The sequence below is a fragment of the Podarcis raffonei genome, chromosome 12, assembly GCF_027172205.1.
Source record: "Podarcis raffonei isolate rPodRaf1 chromosome 12, rPodRaf1.pri, whole genome shotgun sequence".
Lineage (NCBI taxonomy): Eukaryota > Metazoa > Chordata > Lepidosauria > Squamata > Lacertidae > Podarcis > Podarcis raffonei.
Genome location: NC_070613.1, coordinates 27,167,758 through 27,183,875, shown reverse-complemented (window position 1 = coordinate 27,183,875; position 16,118 = coordinate 27,167,758). Strand labels below are relative to the sequence as shown.

General features: G+C 40.9%; 1 protein-coding gene across 5 annotated transcripts in view; it reads left to right on the top strand.

The window, feature by feature from the left end:
- Positions 1 to 16,118, top strand: part of CDK6 (cyclin dependent kinase 6) — a 98,294-nt gene that overhangs the window by 22,115 nt on the left and 60,061 nt on the right. For all 5 annotated transcript variants that reach the window (XM_053409356.1, XM_053409359.1, XM_053409358.1 and 2 more), the window contains one exon: positions 8,872 to 9,007. In XM_053409356.1, the coding sequence (XP_053265331.1) occupies positions 8,872 to 9,007 (136 nt within the window). The remainder of the gene's footprint in view (positions 1 to 8,871; positions 9,008 to 16,118) is intronic.

Here is a 16,118-nt window from a genome sequence, read left to right as displayed (position 1 = left end):
GTTCTCATCATTTGATTACTCAGCAGTTGATGACTAGCAGCTGAATGTGTGAACGTGACACCACTGGGATATGTTGACACTGGATGGTCTGAAACTCTTGTGTGGTAAATAGACGATGATGGTTTGTTCATGGGTGCAAGTCATTTCTTGGTTCTGCAGGTAGGGTGATGAACATACATGTGAGAATTGGCTCAGAGCTGTTCTGCACATTACCAAGTTTCTGATACTGTTCTGTGTCAAGTGAGGTACTGCATGTTTAAATGGTCCACTAAATCAACATCTTGCTGGCCATGCAAAAATAGCTCTACCCCAGACTTCCTCCTGATTCGCTTATATTCCATATGCAGGAAGATTGGGGTTTTGTTTGTTTGTTTGTTTGTTTGTTTACATAGGGGGTATTCAGACAAGCAGTCCCTCATCTACAGTCTGAAGTAGTGCAGTCTCAAAACCACTGTATGATGTGACTTACCCAGGATGTACAGGTCAGTTTCCCCAGAATATTGTTTTAGCTCAGTGGCATGCAAACAGTTTTGTCTCAAAAACAGCCACCATTACCAAATGAAGTTTAAAAACAAGAGAGAGGAGGCCAGAAGCATCTGGTCAGGTGGGATGAAGCTGGTATGCTAGTTTCCTGGCAGGTAGATTGCTACTGCTCAATGGGAGGAAGAGGGGCAAGAAAGGTCAGCCTAGTGCAGACACACTGGCAGGAGTGCCAGACTGACTCTGCCAATGCATTTGCACTGCACCAACGGGCCCCCTACCTCTATCCCTCCCCGTAAGCAGCAGCTGCCCACCTGCTAGTTGCCACAACTCTTCCTTACCTGCCTGATGAATTGTTTCTGGAACAGACTGGGTGCATTTTTGCACAGAGCCTTTCTTTCCCTCCAGAGATCTTTAGACTCCTAAAAACTTGAGGCCACAGGTGATGCTTTATTGATAATGCTGATAATTCCTTGCCACTGCCAAGGAAATGGCAAACGGGCAGGTAGAAAGGGAGAGAGGAGGAGGGACTGCAGCTGGGAACCCGACATTTATCCTTGATGTTTCTCTTGCCTTTCCTAATTTTAATCGTTGTAAAGAATGGAAACATACAATAGGTTGTATTTACTGCATTCAGTAGGCAAATCTTGTATTAATTTGGATGCATTTCTCTTTATTATACCTGCACATAATGTAGCCTTTTGAAGCAAGTTTTTCACATGTTCTGGCTTGTTACAAAGTTATAATAAGCAGAAAATGGGTGGGTAGGAGGGGGAACCCAGAAGTACTTCTGAGTAACTCATTATTGTTAACATAGTAGGCAACTGTTATGGAAACACATCTGTATGATTTTCACAGTGGATATAAAAAGGATACAGTTTGTAATAAAGAATTCTTACCCAAGCAAGAGGGTGTTTCTCATGGTGTTGTCTGCTTCTTCCAGAAATATTTGGCAGAGACATTTCTAGAAGTTGTTTTGTAGTATTAAGGCCTAACACATGTTCTACTTAAAGGTGCTTAGTTTAGATAGCATTTGTGGCTGCAGTTGTAGATATTTATGCTCAATTAGGAACAGACGGGTGAAGGGTACATGTTCAGTTTACTGTCTTCAGAATATTTCAAGATCTTCAGAATGTTCTTCTCACTATTGTTAATTCAGAGGTGCTGACACTGGGTATATCTACTACAGTTTTAAACAAGTTTTAAACCTGGTATCTCCCGGAGAATCCTAGCAAGTGTACTTTGGACAGAGTGCTGTGCTAAATGATTCCTAGAACTATAGTTCCCTTGGGAGAGGGCATTCATGTTGATACAGCTAAATCCATAATATAGTCTTAGGATTGCGTACACATAGCTTCTTTGCACACAAATTGTATACAATGGTTGCACACACAGGTTGGCACTCCCATGGATAACCATATTGTGTGAACTGGTTAACCATGGATATTGGCATGTAACAACTCCCACTAATGCAGCTGCTAGAAGTGCTTCTATGTCTATGGGAACAGTTGCTGGCTATATTTGTGATTGGATAACCTACACCATATGAAATATACTCAGAGTCGCAAAGTGATTTCATGCTCTTTATTCAGCTCATAGTGGTGAGGAGGAATGAATGAATGTCCCCTCAAAGTATCTGCTTTATATACATTATTTACACAATGGGCTGCATATGATTGGCTAATTCCGGAATTCTACTGTAAGCCAATCAGGTTGTGGATTCACTTCTATCTGGAGCATGATTGGGTGGTTCCTGCCAACCATTCATACCGCTGCATTGTTCTAGGACCAATCAGACTGCTGCATTCTGAATCCTATTGTTCTAGGACCAATCAGACTGCTGCCTTTTGGATCCTATTGTTCTAGGACCAATCAGACTGCTGCAGTTTGGATCCTATTCAGCTCAGTACATAACACCATATATTTGTCCTAGGGAATTAATGCCTGGGAGACAGACTGATGTGTTCCTAAAATGTGTTTTGTGAAGGAGCGAAACTTCAGGGTTTGTGTACATGTTGCCCTGTTGCTGTATGTAGAACCAACAACTCCATTTGTAATTAGGTAGCTACACACTTATTTCTATGGAGAGGCTTGAAGTAATTGAGAACTCTATTTTGCTGTGGACAGATGCTGATGGCTAGTACTCTGGAGTAAATGAGAACAAAAGCCTAATGTGTGTATAATTCCAAAATGACAAGACCAAGCTTTAATTGTTTTACCTTCCAATCTACATCCTGGTTGGGATTAAGTACTTTGATTTAAATGAACTTGTTGAATTCTATGAGACTAACAACCTGATGCACATTGTTCTCCATTGACCCACATTGTATTGCTGAGAAAGTGGGCATAGTGTTCAAGCTTAAACTGTATTAAAACAAATTATATAATTTTATCTTGGTTGTGGAACACTAGGTAGCCCTACTGAGAGTCTTTGAGCTCCACATAAGCCCTTTGTCAAGAAAAAGATATTCAGAAGATCTGCAGGTGTGCATTCCTTTGTCTTGAACAGAGGGAGTTAGGATTTTGAATCTGTTACAATATTGTACACTGAATGCATGCGCTTGGGAAGTGGAGTCACACCTGCTACCCCTCCCCTCTCCTCCCCATTCAGCATCACTATTAAAAGAGCCTATTCATGTACAAACAAACTACCTGCATATGCTCTGTATAAATGCAATTAGAAACCATGCTTTAGATATGCATATCTAAAGTCTTCTAGATGTTGTTCTGAATGTATGTAGAGAACACATGTAGGTACATATACAGAGGCATTATGATGTGAATACCAGTTGGTGGGAATCACAGGTCGGCCGAGTGCTCTTGCACTCATGTCCAGCTTGCAGACTTCCCGCAGGCATCTGGTCAGCCACTGTGAGAGCAGGATGCTGGACTAGGTGGGCTGTTGACATGATCCAGCAGGCTTACTTTACATTCTTTGGTTTTTAAAACACCAATGGAAATGATCCTGCTCTCCCCCCACCTCCAATTCAATGTACAGTTGTACCTTGGAAGTCGAACGGAATCCGTTCCGGGAGTCGGTTTGACTTCCAAAATGTTCGAAAATCAAATTGCGGCTTCTGATTGGCTGCAGAAAGCTCCTGTAGCCAATCAGAATCCGCAGAAGCGCTGTCGGATGTTTGGGTTCCAAAAGAACGTTCGCAAACCGGAACAATCACTTCCGTGTTTGCGACGTTTGGGAGCCAAAACGTCTGAGTTCCAGGGAGTTCAGGATCCAAGGTATGACTGTACACAATTATAACAGTCCTCTTGTGCTCAGAACCTGACAGTTTGAATTGAGAAACTTGTTCCAACAGATTCACATGTGGGTAGCTTTAAATGGTATTCCTAAGGCATGGCATTGAATTATTTGGATCTCAAAATATCAAGGCAGATACCCACATTTTGTTTAAAAAATATATTATACAGTTCAGTAAAAAAATAATAAAAAAATAAAATAAAGCAAATAGCTGTAATGGGAAGTTTTTACTGTTTGATGTTTTACTGTGGTTTTATACTTTGTTGGAAGCTGCCCAGAGTAGCTGGGGCAACCCAGTCAGATGGGCTGCATATAAATTATTATTAATCCCTGGATACCAATTGCTTGATATAATTAAATATTGATATGTATAATATTTGTGCTTTCAAAGTGTCTCATAGAATTTATGAACAATTTGTGGTTGCCAACATTCTGCAACCAGGTAGCATGGCCTGTCTGGTGGTAACTTTCTCCAGGGCAGTTTTGGAATCCCAGTCATGAATTCCCTCCACGCTGAATTGTGGCTGCTGCCACCTGCCCCCAATCACATTCTTTCCATAGGCAGTGAAAAACATATTTATTTCTCTGAGACTTTGCGGAAAGTGGCCCATTATTTATTTCTGATGAATTGGATTAAAAATGTAACAAAACAAATAAATTAAAAGTCCCTTCTCACACTTTCCAGAAAGTAAAATAGATATATGGATTTCAAATAAGCTTTGGAACAACTCTTGAGTTCTACCCCATATTTGTTTGCTATGTGCATACAAATATACCGGGGAATTATCTCATGCAGATTTCATTGAAGTCCTGTTCCTTAGCAGTGCTCTCTGCACCGGAGAGGACCCTGGTGGATTGTGCCCTTGGATTTTTAGCCTGTCCTACGGACTCAGATTCTGCAGTGAGTACTCAAAATACACAGTTTGACAGGGAGGTTGATCAGTCACTAAAAGAACCCAGCCACAGAAACTTGGCCAGAACAAATCATCCTCCACTTGCTTGCCATGGACATGGGTAGAATAATAATATCAAGCCAAGTAACTTGACCAAGATGTTAAAACATATTGTAGTTTAATGTTACTTGTTAATTAAACTTATACCACTTTTCCAGTTGTGTATTTCCCAAGACAATTCTTCATGACAACATTATATGATGAAACAGAATGCACAACAAAAATAACTGAATGAAAACAGTAACAATGCCGCCAACCCCCAAATCACTAGCACTATACAGTCAGGAGCCAGAGGTGTAAAACCCTTTACAGCCAAGGGACCTGGCAGCCGTAAGCATTTGATTGACCTCTAGAAGAAATGTGCAGAATATTGATGGTGTTCACATTCTACACAGAGGAATCTTTTTAAAAATACTGCATTAGGTGAAAGAGTAGCTTTGCCAATGTATTAAATACTTGGCAAAAAAAGGTGTTTAAAAATTAAGTAAATGTTGTTTAACAGAAACATACAGTTGGAAATATTTTCCAATGTTTATGTTCAGATCTCATACCTGCCTGGCTCCTCTATGTTTGTTTACTGTGATACATGATTTATATAAATATATTGCAAATTATTAACTCCTGACAAATTTCAGGGAATTTAAATTTAACTAGTGACTTCAGCCCATAGTGGTCCTGCTATGCAAAGGCACTCCGTCCATGTTCCTTACCTAACTGAATCTAAGAAGATCTCTGCAGGATCAGACAAAAGGCATGAGCACAGTAGCAGCCTCTTGTTCATGATCCCCAGCAAATAGTGTTCAGAGACATACTGCTTCTGATACCAGACATGGCACATAGCTATCAGGACTCGAAAGTCATTTTTTCCTCCATTAATTTGCCTATTCTTATTTTGATCCTTGAAAACGGGCGGTTTTACCTATGTAGGAAAACACCACCGCAAGTACACAACTGGAACCTGTCCTTGTGTCTGAGGAAGGTTTTTGTTGCATGAAAGACTGATAAAGAAATAACTTAAAGTTGGCATATTTATACTACGGGCAAGGAACACAAGATTTTAAACTGTTCTAGGCCACTTAGAATTTGTATAGATGTACAGATAGGGCGAGACAGAATGGGTCGGTACCTTTATTTCTCAGTGTGTGGGATTTTCTCTTTGCATGATGAGCCTACCACTTCTCAATTTCAAAGCGATGCCTAATGTATTAGAATTTTTTAAAAATGGATTTGGTAAAGACTGCGTAATTCATTTTTGTGACTGTAGTGGTAGACACATATGTACTTTTACTACACTAGTTTCCAAGGCCAGATAATACATAAGCCATGGCAGAGAAGATGCAAAGGACCTTTCACATGGTGATGGTCACTGAGTCATGTAAACAGTTTCATGCTGGAAGGGAGAGTTCATGCGTGGATTGTTTCTGCTCCACCACAGTTCCATGAGTCCCCTCCTCCCAAACTACAGTGAATTCACAAGTAGCCATTTTGCGTGAGCAGCTACATTCACAGGTAATCTAGCTACTGCTACATCTAGACAGACATCTAGACAGACACAGACAAACCCAGTATAATTGCAAGCCATTATTCTATACCAGTTCTTTTTCTGTACTTTTAAAATATACTTAGTGCAACTATGTTCCTGTCATGCATCAAGCTACCTAAGTTAGCTTTGCTGAAGACTAGCATCTCTCACTGGATTTGCTAGAAGATACCATGTTATAAAACATCATCTGTACAATAAAAATATTACATTGCTTAAAAAAAATTAACAGATATTTAAATTCACCCTTTAGTTATTTCTCTGGTGACTCTTTGTTCTACTGCAAGGTACTTCAGGAATTCATCTTCCAATTTTCCTTTAACTTGAAAATGAATTTGGCTGAAGCTTGTAAGCTAGTGTAAGCCCCATTCAGCTCTGGGTTAATTGGGGCTTCTCTGCTTAGCCCAGGTAATCTCTGAAATGGCAGATCAGAATCTTAACTGAAAGATTACTGTGCTTCCACTTACAGGTTGGTTTGGCTCTTTGTTCTTTGGGATATTAATGCTTACCCAATTTGCAAACTTCCTTTGATATCTGAAGATGAAAAAGTTCTAGACAAAGGCAAAGCATTTTTCTTAACTATATTTTTCTTAACTGCATTGTGACCTGTCTGGTATTATAGAATACACAACTTACTTACAAGGGGCAGATGGTATCTTCAAGAGAGAAATTAAAGTTGGTAGGAAGCAGTTGAAAGTGGAGCCTAGAAAGAGTGCATGTCTAGGGCAGATTCAGCTGTGTAGTATGTACCGAGTTTGGAAAAGTAAATTGCTACTTTCACTGGATCTTCCCTTTCTCCATAGTTTATGCTTCTTGGAAAGGGTGGTGATGGGGGCAAACTGCTTGATACACCTCCCTTTCCCTTTGAACATACCGATGATAGCTGTACAGAGAAGCAAAGTGCTCAAGGACCTGGAGCAACAACTCCCCTATGAGGAAAGCCTACAGTATTTGGATGGGGGGAGAAATTAGTAAAGAGGGACATGATAAAAGTGCATAATATTATACATGATGTGGATAAAGTGGATGGATATAAGTTTTTCTCCTCTTTTAATACTATTATGTGGGGTCATCCAATGAAACTGAAAATTGGAAAATTCAGAACACACAAAAGTACTTCTTTACATAGCAGACAGTTAAACTATGTAATTGTCTCCTACAATATGTAGTGATGGCTGTTGTCTTGGATTGCGTTAAAATGGGATTAGACAAATTCAGGGAGGATAAGACTCAGTGGCTGCTAGTCGCAATGGCTGTATTCATCCAACTCTATTATTTTCATTGCCATGATCCTACACTTTGTCGAAGGGAAACTTCCCACCGGAGTAGAAATCATATATCGAACAGATGGAAAGCTCTTTAATCTGAGTAGGCTGAAAGCAAAGAGTAAGGTCATAGAGCTTCAGTATGCTGATGACAATGTGTAAGCTTTTGCAGAATCTTACGAAAAGCTTGGCCTATCACTCAACATCCAAAACACCAAAGTGCTGCACCAACAAGCACAAAACAATCCCTCTGCAGCGCCACAAATCCAACTCAATGGTGTAACATTGGAAAGTCAATCACTTCTCCTACCTCAGCAGTTATCTTTCCACAAGGGCCAACATTGATGCGAGTGCAGCTTTCTTCCTTGACGTGCAGAAGGTTTGAGAACCAGAACATTCACAGGGAAACCAAAATGCTTGTTTACAAAACTATTGTACTACCAAGCTTACTGTATGTTTGTGAAACATGGACCACTTATAAGCACCATCTTCAACTCCTTGAAAGATTTCAGTAACAGTGTCTCCAAAAAATGTTTACCTATAACTTGGGAATGCAGGGGAACTTGCCTGATTATCATCTTCCAAAGCAACTACTCTATTCTGAACTTTAAAATGGAAAGTGTAATGCTGGTGGTCAACAAAAGAGGTTTAAAGACTCTCAAGGTAATTTGTGCTTCCACTGTGGAAGGACATGTAGATCCAGAATTGGCCTCCACAGTCACTTACAGACTCACTGTTAAGACCGTGTTCTTTGAAGACAATCTTACTCTGCTATGAGTGATCACCAAAGAAGAAGATTCTGCTTCCAGAATCAGTGGCCGCATGCCTCAGAATACCTCTTGCTAGATATCTGTGTGTTTGGTACCCAGATTCAGCAGGATCTTTCTGCATGTCATGTTTCATAATAAATGAAAGTTATTTCAAAGGACTCCTTTGCAGTGTTCGAAACTCCCATTGTTCTAGGCGCATTTTGTGACCGGGAATATCATTAGTGTGAGCAGCTTCTAAGCTCTGGGCGCAGTACTGTGGCTAAGATTTCATATTAAAACTGCAGAGTTGAAGGATGAGAGGACCTTTTTCTGCCTTCCAACTTCCAGCTACTCCGAAGACTGGAGAAGAGACCCTCTTAAGAATATTAGGGGGTGGGCAGGGGAAGGACAAGACAATGTGAAAAATGAACATAATATTTTAGCTGCAGTTCATTCATTTTCAGCTTTGTATTATATAAAAAAATTGCCTAGACATTTGGTTTTGTGCCCATAATCTAGGTTTAAGGTGCCATTTAGATCCTAGCTTTCATATCTCAGTTTCTAATACTGATCTTTTGCTGGTTTCCACTCATTTACTTAGCATTTATGTGTTTTTCCCCTTTCTTAGGTTGTTTGATGTATGCACAGCATCCCGAACAGACCGAGAGACGAAACTAACACTGGTGTTTGAACATGTTGATCAAGACTTGACCACTTATTTGAATAAAGTTCCAGAGCCTGGTGTGCCTAGCGAAACTATAAAGGTATCAAAGAAGGGTAGGGGAGGTTTGTACATAATTTTATGGAATAATATGCTAAAGACAAACATACAGCGGAAGCGTTTTCAGGACGACTTCTATCTGATTTAGAGGAGATTAAATTAATTACCTCTCTCTCAAATTCAGAGGCATTGGTTCTTATAAAAATAATTTATAATTAATTATAAAAAATGCTCTTCATCATGGTTTCAGCTTTTGGGTTGAGAACAAGTGGTTTGAAAAAACCAGTTTGCAGTGTTCATCTAAAATCACAAACTACAGTTTGTTGTACATCAGAATCAGAAGCTTCTAGTCACCGCCCCCCCGCCCTTGTATCGAAAGGCTGGGTACATATGGGGAAAGGGGAGGAAAGTGTTTATGAGCCTGAGGCTTCCCATTGCTTGTGCTTGTACCAGCAAACCATGGTTCACAGCTGAACTGGGCCTCTGTATTTATTATCAGCCTCTAGTAAAGAACCATAGCTCAGCAGTAGAGCTCATGTTTTGTAGACAGAAGCCCAGTGGCATCTCAGGTAGGTCCAGAAAGAGCATGGAACTGCTTTTTGGATAGTTGCTGCCAGTTGATTGGGGTAGCCAAAGTGCTATCATTCAAATGTTGGTGGTCTGCAGTTTTCATCATACCAGATCTCTGGTCATGGTTGCAGAGGGTGATAGGAATTGTAGTCCAGCGATATCCGGAGAGCACAATGTTAGCTAATCCTATTGTACCCAGTAGTAAACTATATGGAGCAATGGTCTGACTCAGCATCAAGCAGCTTCATATATTTATATGATTTTGTTATTTATTTGCTATCCAGAATATCCCTGTACTGTATTTTAGTGCATTCCACTATCATGTTCCTATCACTCGTGTTTATGTGTTTTGATAAGTCTATTGGATAGCTGGAAGGCAGAAAGAGCCTGTCCAGTTTTGTCCAGTATAAGAGGCAAATGATAATAATAAATTTATTTTATTATTTATACCCCACCCATCTGGCTGGGTATAAAGGCTTGATGCTATCACTTGGGCAGGCATGCTTTTTTTATTTGAATCATATATTTTAAATATTTTGATCTTTCTGCAAAATGCTCCTGGTGGCTTGCAGTTAATATAAGAAATACACTAAAAAGATGAATACACAAGAGCTGCCAGCAACAAATTATCATGTCCTTAACCAAAAGCTTGAGAGAAAAAACAGGCATCACTCAATGTCTAAATGATAAAAAGTAGGCACTAGGCAAATATTTATTCAGGGGGGCTCTCCATAGGAGGGGGTGCCACTACAAAAAAGGCCCTGCCCCAGGTACAACTCAGCCTCTGAAGATAAGAATGCTCAGGGTAGGACTTGAGATCTTAAAGAATGGGCATGTTCATATAGAAGAGGACATCCTTCAGACATTGATTATAGGTCACTTAGAACTTCATAAGTCAAAGCCTAGGACCTTGAATTGTATCTGGAAACAAATTGGAAATCCTTTGACATCTACTAGATATGGTCATTACATATAGTAAAGGTAAAGGTACCCCTGCCCGTACGGGCCAGTCGTGTCCGACTCTGGGGTTGCGTGCTCATCTCACTCTAGAGGCTGTGAGCCGGCGCCGTCACGTGGCCAGCGTGACGAAGCTGCAGCTGGCGAGCCAGCACCAGCGCAGCACACGGAAACGCTGTTTACCTTCCCGCTATAAAGCGGTCCCTATTTATCTACTTGCACTTAAGAGTGCTTTCGAACTGCTAGGTGGGCAGGAGCTGGGACCAAATGACGGGAGCTCACCCCGTCGTGGGGATTCGAACCGCCGACCATATGATCGGCAAGTCCTAGGCACTGAGGTTTTACCCACAGTGCCACCCGCGTCCCTTTGGGTCATTACATATACATCTGCTATAAAAAAAGTAAAGCCAGCATGCCATGTTTGAGCAATGGGTACTATCTTTAATGATATACTCAGTGGTGGATGCTGTGCTCCACTATAACTCTGCAATAGGGCATGGGACCAGGCTGCTAGTTATTGCCAGCTCTAAAGAATACTTGCCATATTTTACCCCATTTCGGCAGCTGTCCATTGTGAGGTTTGCACAGTCTAAGTGGAATGGACTGCACGTCTGTTGCCCATTCTGTATGCTTTGCATTTTCCATTCTGTCCATAAAACAGGCAACGCATGACATCATTGCATGACAAAGAATCAATTACTGTGAAGATCTGGCTTCTCTGAGAATGTCAGTTTTCAGTGTTGAGGCAAGAGCCATTTGCCATCTGTCACTGATGCTCATAATCAGTTGATCATATTTGAGTATTGGCACAATGCACAAGATGAAAAACTCCAGGACACATATATATAAATAACAGTGAAATAAACAAAAGCTGAGGAACCCCAGAGTTTTAAAATCATGAGCGTTGCTAGAATTTAGCAAAAAGTGAAGTCATTGTATATAAATATAAAAATCATTATTTCCTGAAAAGTACATGGATATTTTACATTTGCCTATTTGAAAAACATAGTGAATGTGTTGTGTTACTAATTCCATTTTTACTTTTAATTCTACTGCTGCTTAATTAAGTGCCAACAATCTGGTAGACACTTTGCAGGAGCAACAAAGTCCTTTTCTGGCATGCTAAGGCTACAGTCCTGTGTAGTTTTAAGTGGAAATAAGCCCCACTGAAATGAATAAGACTTCGTTCCAAGTACAGGCAGCCCCCAATTTACATGGGGGTTGCATTCTGGGTCATTGTGTGCTTGCATGAAATCAGAAACCCACTGAAAAATCTTGCAAACACCCCTTTCCACCCTCGTTCTGCCCTTTTAGTGATGTTTCAGTGATATCTTTATGACGTTTCTGGTCACTTCCAGGTTCGTTGCTGTGCGCAATCGCACACATATTTCTCACACCTAAAATGGGAGTTGCCTGTAAACAGCATTGGGTTGTTAGCATTCAATCCTACTTATAGGCTTAATTGGAAGTGAATTTTACTGAAATCAGTGATACTTAAGTTAATGAGATCAAATTGTCACCAACCTTCTCCAAGATGAGAGCCTGCACCAAACAGCCTTGCATAATTTAACCCACATAGTTGTGGTGATCATATGCTAATTTGAAAATACCTTCCCCTCCTGTCTGCAGGGGGTGCATGGGAAATCTCCACTTATATTCCATAGGTTTGTCAAATCAAAATTTCAGAATCAAGCACAGGACATCATTAAGGACCTGTGATAGCTATTTGCAGATTAGTAAGGAGCTATAGGATTCTGAAATCAAGGATACCATATTATGTAACTCATTTTTTGAGTCTTCACAAAAACCTTTAATGATCAGTCAGGAATAATGCAATTTCCATATGTGAAAAAAAATGAAATCCTTGCACTTACAAAAAAATAGCAATATCCTGGGACAGTTATTGTTTCTTTTCAAATCCATGCAAGCTCTTTTGGAGGCTATTGGGAAGAGACTAAGAAAACCCAAGCAAACATCTTTTCCAGTTATGAATTTCATCATCCCCCCCCCCAAGTATATAAACAGTTAAGTAAAGAATATACTTAACTCTCCTATTGAAATCAGACAGATGTGGAGGTACTTAACTTGGTGCTCACTCTTTGAAAACGACAACACCAAAGAACCACATATACAGAACAGAGATTCTCCACTTCATTTCTTCCTATGTTTGCACACATTTACACAACTTTTCCCTCTCTCTTCGTCACTATTTCTGATAACCAGCGTGCCAGTCCAGTTTCTGGTTTGTCGGGTTTTAAATCAGTATACATAGAACTGCCTTTATTTTGAGAGTTTTCCCCATTTTTAAAATAAACTCAAACAAAGTACACATTATGGGAAAGTTAGAGCGTTGCTGCCAGCAAACAGAAAACTACGAATGAAGACATGAGTGAAATAACAGAGATGCACTGTTTGGGTGCTTAATCCTTTAGATACTTACCTGATAAGATTATTTTCACTTCAGTAAAGCAGATCTGATATTACAGAATCTAACAGATATCCACACATTTGGGCAGGGGGAGCATATAGTATAGCCCTCCTGGGACTGCATTACTCCAGAAGGCAGGAAGGTCAGAGGCTAAATATTTGAATGCTTCCCCTAGATATTTAAACTCCGTACCAGAGCCATCCAAAGGGTTCTTTTGCTCCCTATGTCAAAGGACAAGATAGTATCCCTCCCCAATTCCACATGCAACCAGACAACCAGAAGGCAACCAGATTGGCTGTCAACTCTGACATTAACACTGGCAACACTGTCAATAGGATAATATTCAAACTGCCTCTGAGGGCCGCGGGCCAATTTAGGGAAACCACACAGCTCTGCACACCTTACTGCCACTTCCCGTCCCAACATCTGTCATCTGAGATAGCTTCTTCATTCTGCCTAATGATAGGGCCAGCTCTCCAGACTACACACACAGTCTTTCTTGTCATAATACTATTACATTGCAGGGAGTTGGACTAGATGACTCTGATTCTATGAATATTTCAGGGGCAGGGATTTTTAATCAAACATGCACTTGTCACATCTACCCTCTAAAGTGCTGTACTCTCAGGGCCGTAGAATCAAATGATTTTTCTGGAGGTACAGATCTGCTGTTAGGGTTTTTTTGGGGGCGGGGTTAGTGACAATGGATCAAGATCATTGTGATTTAAAATAAACTCTGGTTTGTTAAGCATGCCAGCTTCATAACCCATGATTTGAAGTTGTCTTGTTTTGCAACTAAATGGAGTTTATTGTAAGCTGTGATTCCTGATTTATACATGACGAAAGTGAAACTGAATATTGTGGAAGGAAGAGGCTTTGCTCAGTCTCATACAGGCTTCTGCGCGTAATGCTAAATCATTGTTTAGCGTTAAAGGCATTTCCCTACTTACACAGACATTACATTCTCAGACTCCGTGCATATATGGGAAATCACATAAAGTGGGAAGGGCACTGTTGAGAGAGGCTGGGAAGCGTACCTCTCTCAGCAGATCCCACCCAACCCACTTGCATTCCCGGGTGGTGATGTGCCCTTGCACATGTGCACCCACCTGCCCTGCCTGCCTCCAGTGATCGGAAAGTTGAATGGTGGGTCAGTGGCTCCCAATGCCCATCACCACTGTGCAGCCTCTTGGTGCTCTCCCTGTTAGTCTTGGAAGTTTATGGAGACAGCTCCCTTTATCCCCAAGAAATAACGTGGCTGCATGCTTGTGGGGTGGCAAGGAAAAGGAACAAAACGGCCGCAAGCAAGGGAAGATTGGGCAGGTGGGTGGTCAGAGGCATGGAGTACCCCCTCCATACTGGCAGGAAGAAAAAAGCCAAGGAGGGTGAGTGAGTGAGTGAGTGGGGGTGGAAAGACACGTGGAGCGACCACGCAAACTGTTTCCCTCCAGTTCTCTCCTGTTCTTTTCGTGGCTCTCTTGGCACCATTTCCTGGTTCCAAAAAATTATGCATTTGGCAGCAACACACGTACATGCTGTTGCACACAAGTGGAATGCACACAAGTGGAGTGTTTGTGTGCCTGTGTGTGCAATCCAGGCCAACATGTATTGAACTGAGATTTTAATTTAGCCAAATGGCATGTCAATCTTGCCTTAGTTAAATTGCATCAGAAATCCAGTGCCCCCACTGTAATACTGAAGTAGCACAAAAATGCTTAGCTTTGTTAGCACTGTACCCCCCACAAAAAAAGGTAGTGGATTGGTGTTAAATGGACATTTTGCTGGTATACAGGTAGATATGCTCGCATAAATGCATAGAATCAAGAATATTGTTAATATGTTCCAAGTATTTTATTTCACTTACTCCCGAAAAATTGCTCTTATTCCTTTTCACATGAAATGTGCCCTAGATTTACATTTTGACTAGCACTGAATGCCATTTTGACCAACATAGCTGATGCTATATGTAATCCATCTCAGCATACTTGGTGCAATAAATTCGGCAGACAAAATACATACCATTTGTTTTGCAGTAGGACAGTTCTGCTGTGCAGCTGCAATTTAGAAATCTCAAAAGGCTTCAGAATGTTATGTTACAGCCATTAATGGAGATTCCAAGGAGTTTTCCATCCATTTTTATTGCAGGAGGGAGGTGGGGGGATGGAAGTGGGGGTCAGAGAGCTGTTGGAATGAGAGGGTGTGTGGGCTGAAGTATGAATCCACATAAAATATTATTTCGTTTGAAATTAACCCAAGACATCCCTGTTTGGATAAGCAAAGAATATATTGTGTTGTGTGTGTAAGAGAGAGATGGAGATCTATTCTAATAGCACTCCTCCCTCTGTGATACAAAGGAAATAGCTGCCGCCCAAGCCTGGACTCCACAGTTCAATAGAAAACATTCCAAAAGAATGCATAGGATGTTATAAATATAAAAAGGAGTTTAATGAAAGAGCATACAGATGTCTTTCATGTATTTTAAATTGGAAAGACTAATTCTGAAACTATAAGAAAAACAACAGTGAGCTATGAGCCATATGCTTCAGATTACTGAAGTATGACTTACACAGGCCTGTCATTCAATGAGAAGCAACACAGACTAAAACAGGAGATGTTGAAAGAAAAAAAAAGACTTGTGGGAAGTCAAACCATCTCTAAATATGTGTTTTATTATCTTCGGGTGTTCTTTGCTGAGTTACCACCATGATTAAAACCAATGCCCTGGCACCAGGAGGATGGGATTCCTTTAAGTTCCTCTTCCTTCCCCACATATCAAGGAAGGTACATAGCAGACTTGACTGCGTAGTGGTGCAGTTTCAGCAAAAGAGGAGCAGCAGATAGAGAGGCGGCTTTGCAGCCAGCAATGCCACATCCACATTTGAACTCATACTTTTGCAAGGGTGTTAAAGATTGATTTGATACCAAGATTCTGCAAGGTGCTGTGCAAGGAACAGAAATCACATAGTTGTGGCCAAGGGGGCTTTCCGTCAGCACTGAAGGGAAGATATTTTCAAGGAAGATCGGAATGGACAATGAGGAACAAGGGCAAGAACATCAAAAGGCAGTGCAAAAACAGTAAGACCCAGTTCATATATTACCATCTGAGGCATGGCTGCTCTCATGCTGCCCTGGTAACACTGGAGCCTTCTCTGCACAGGTCTTCCATGGTGTAGGGCTAATGTGAAAACAAAGTAGCAGG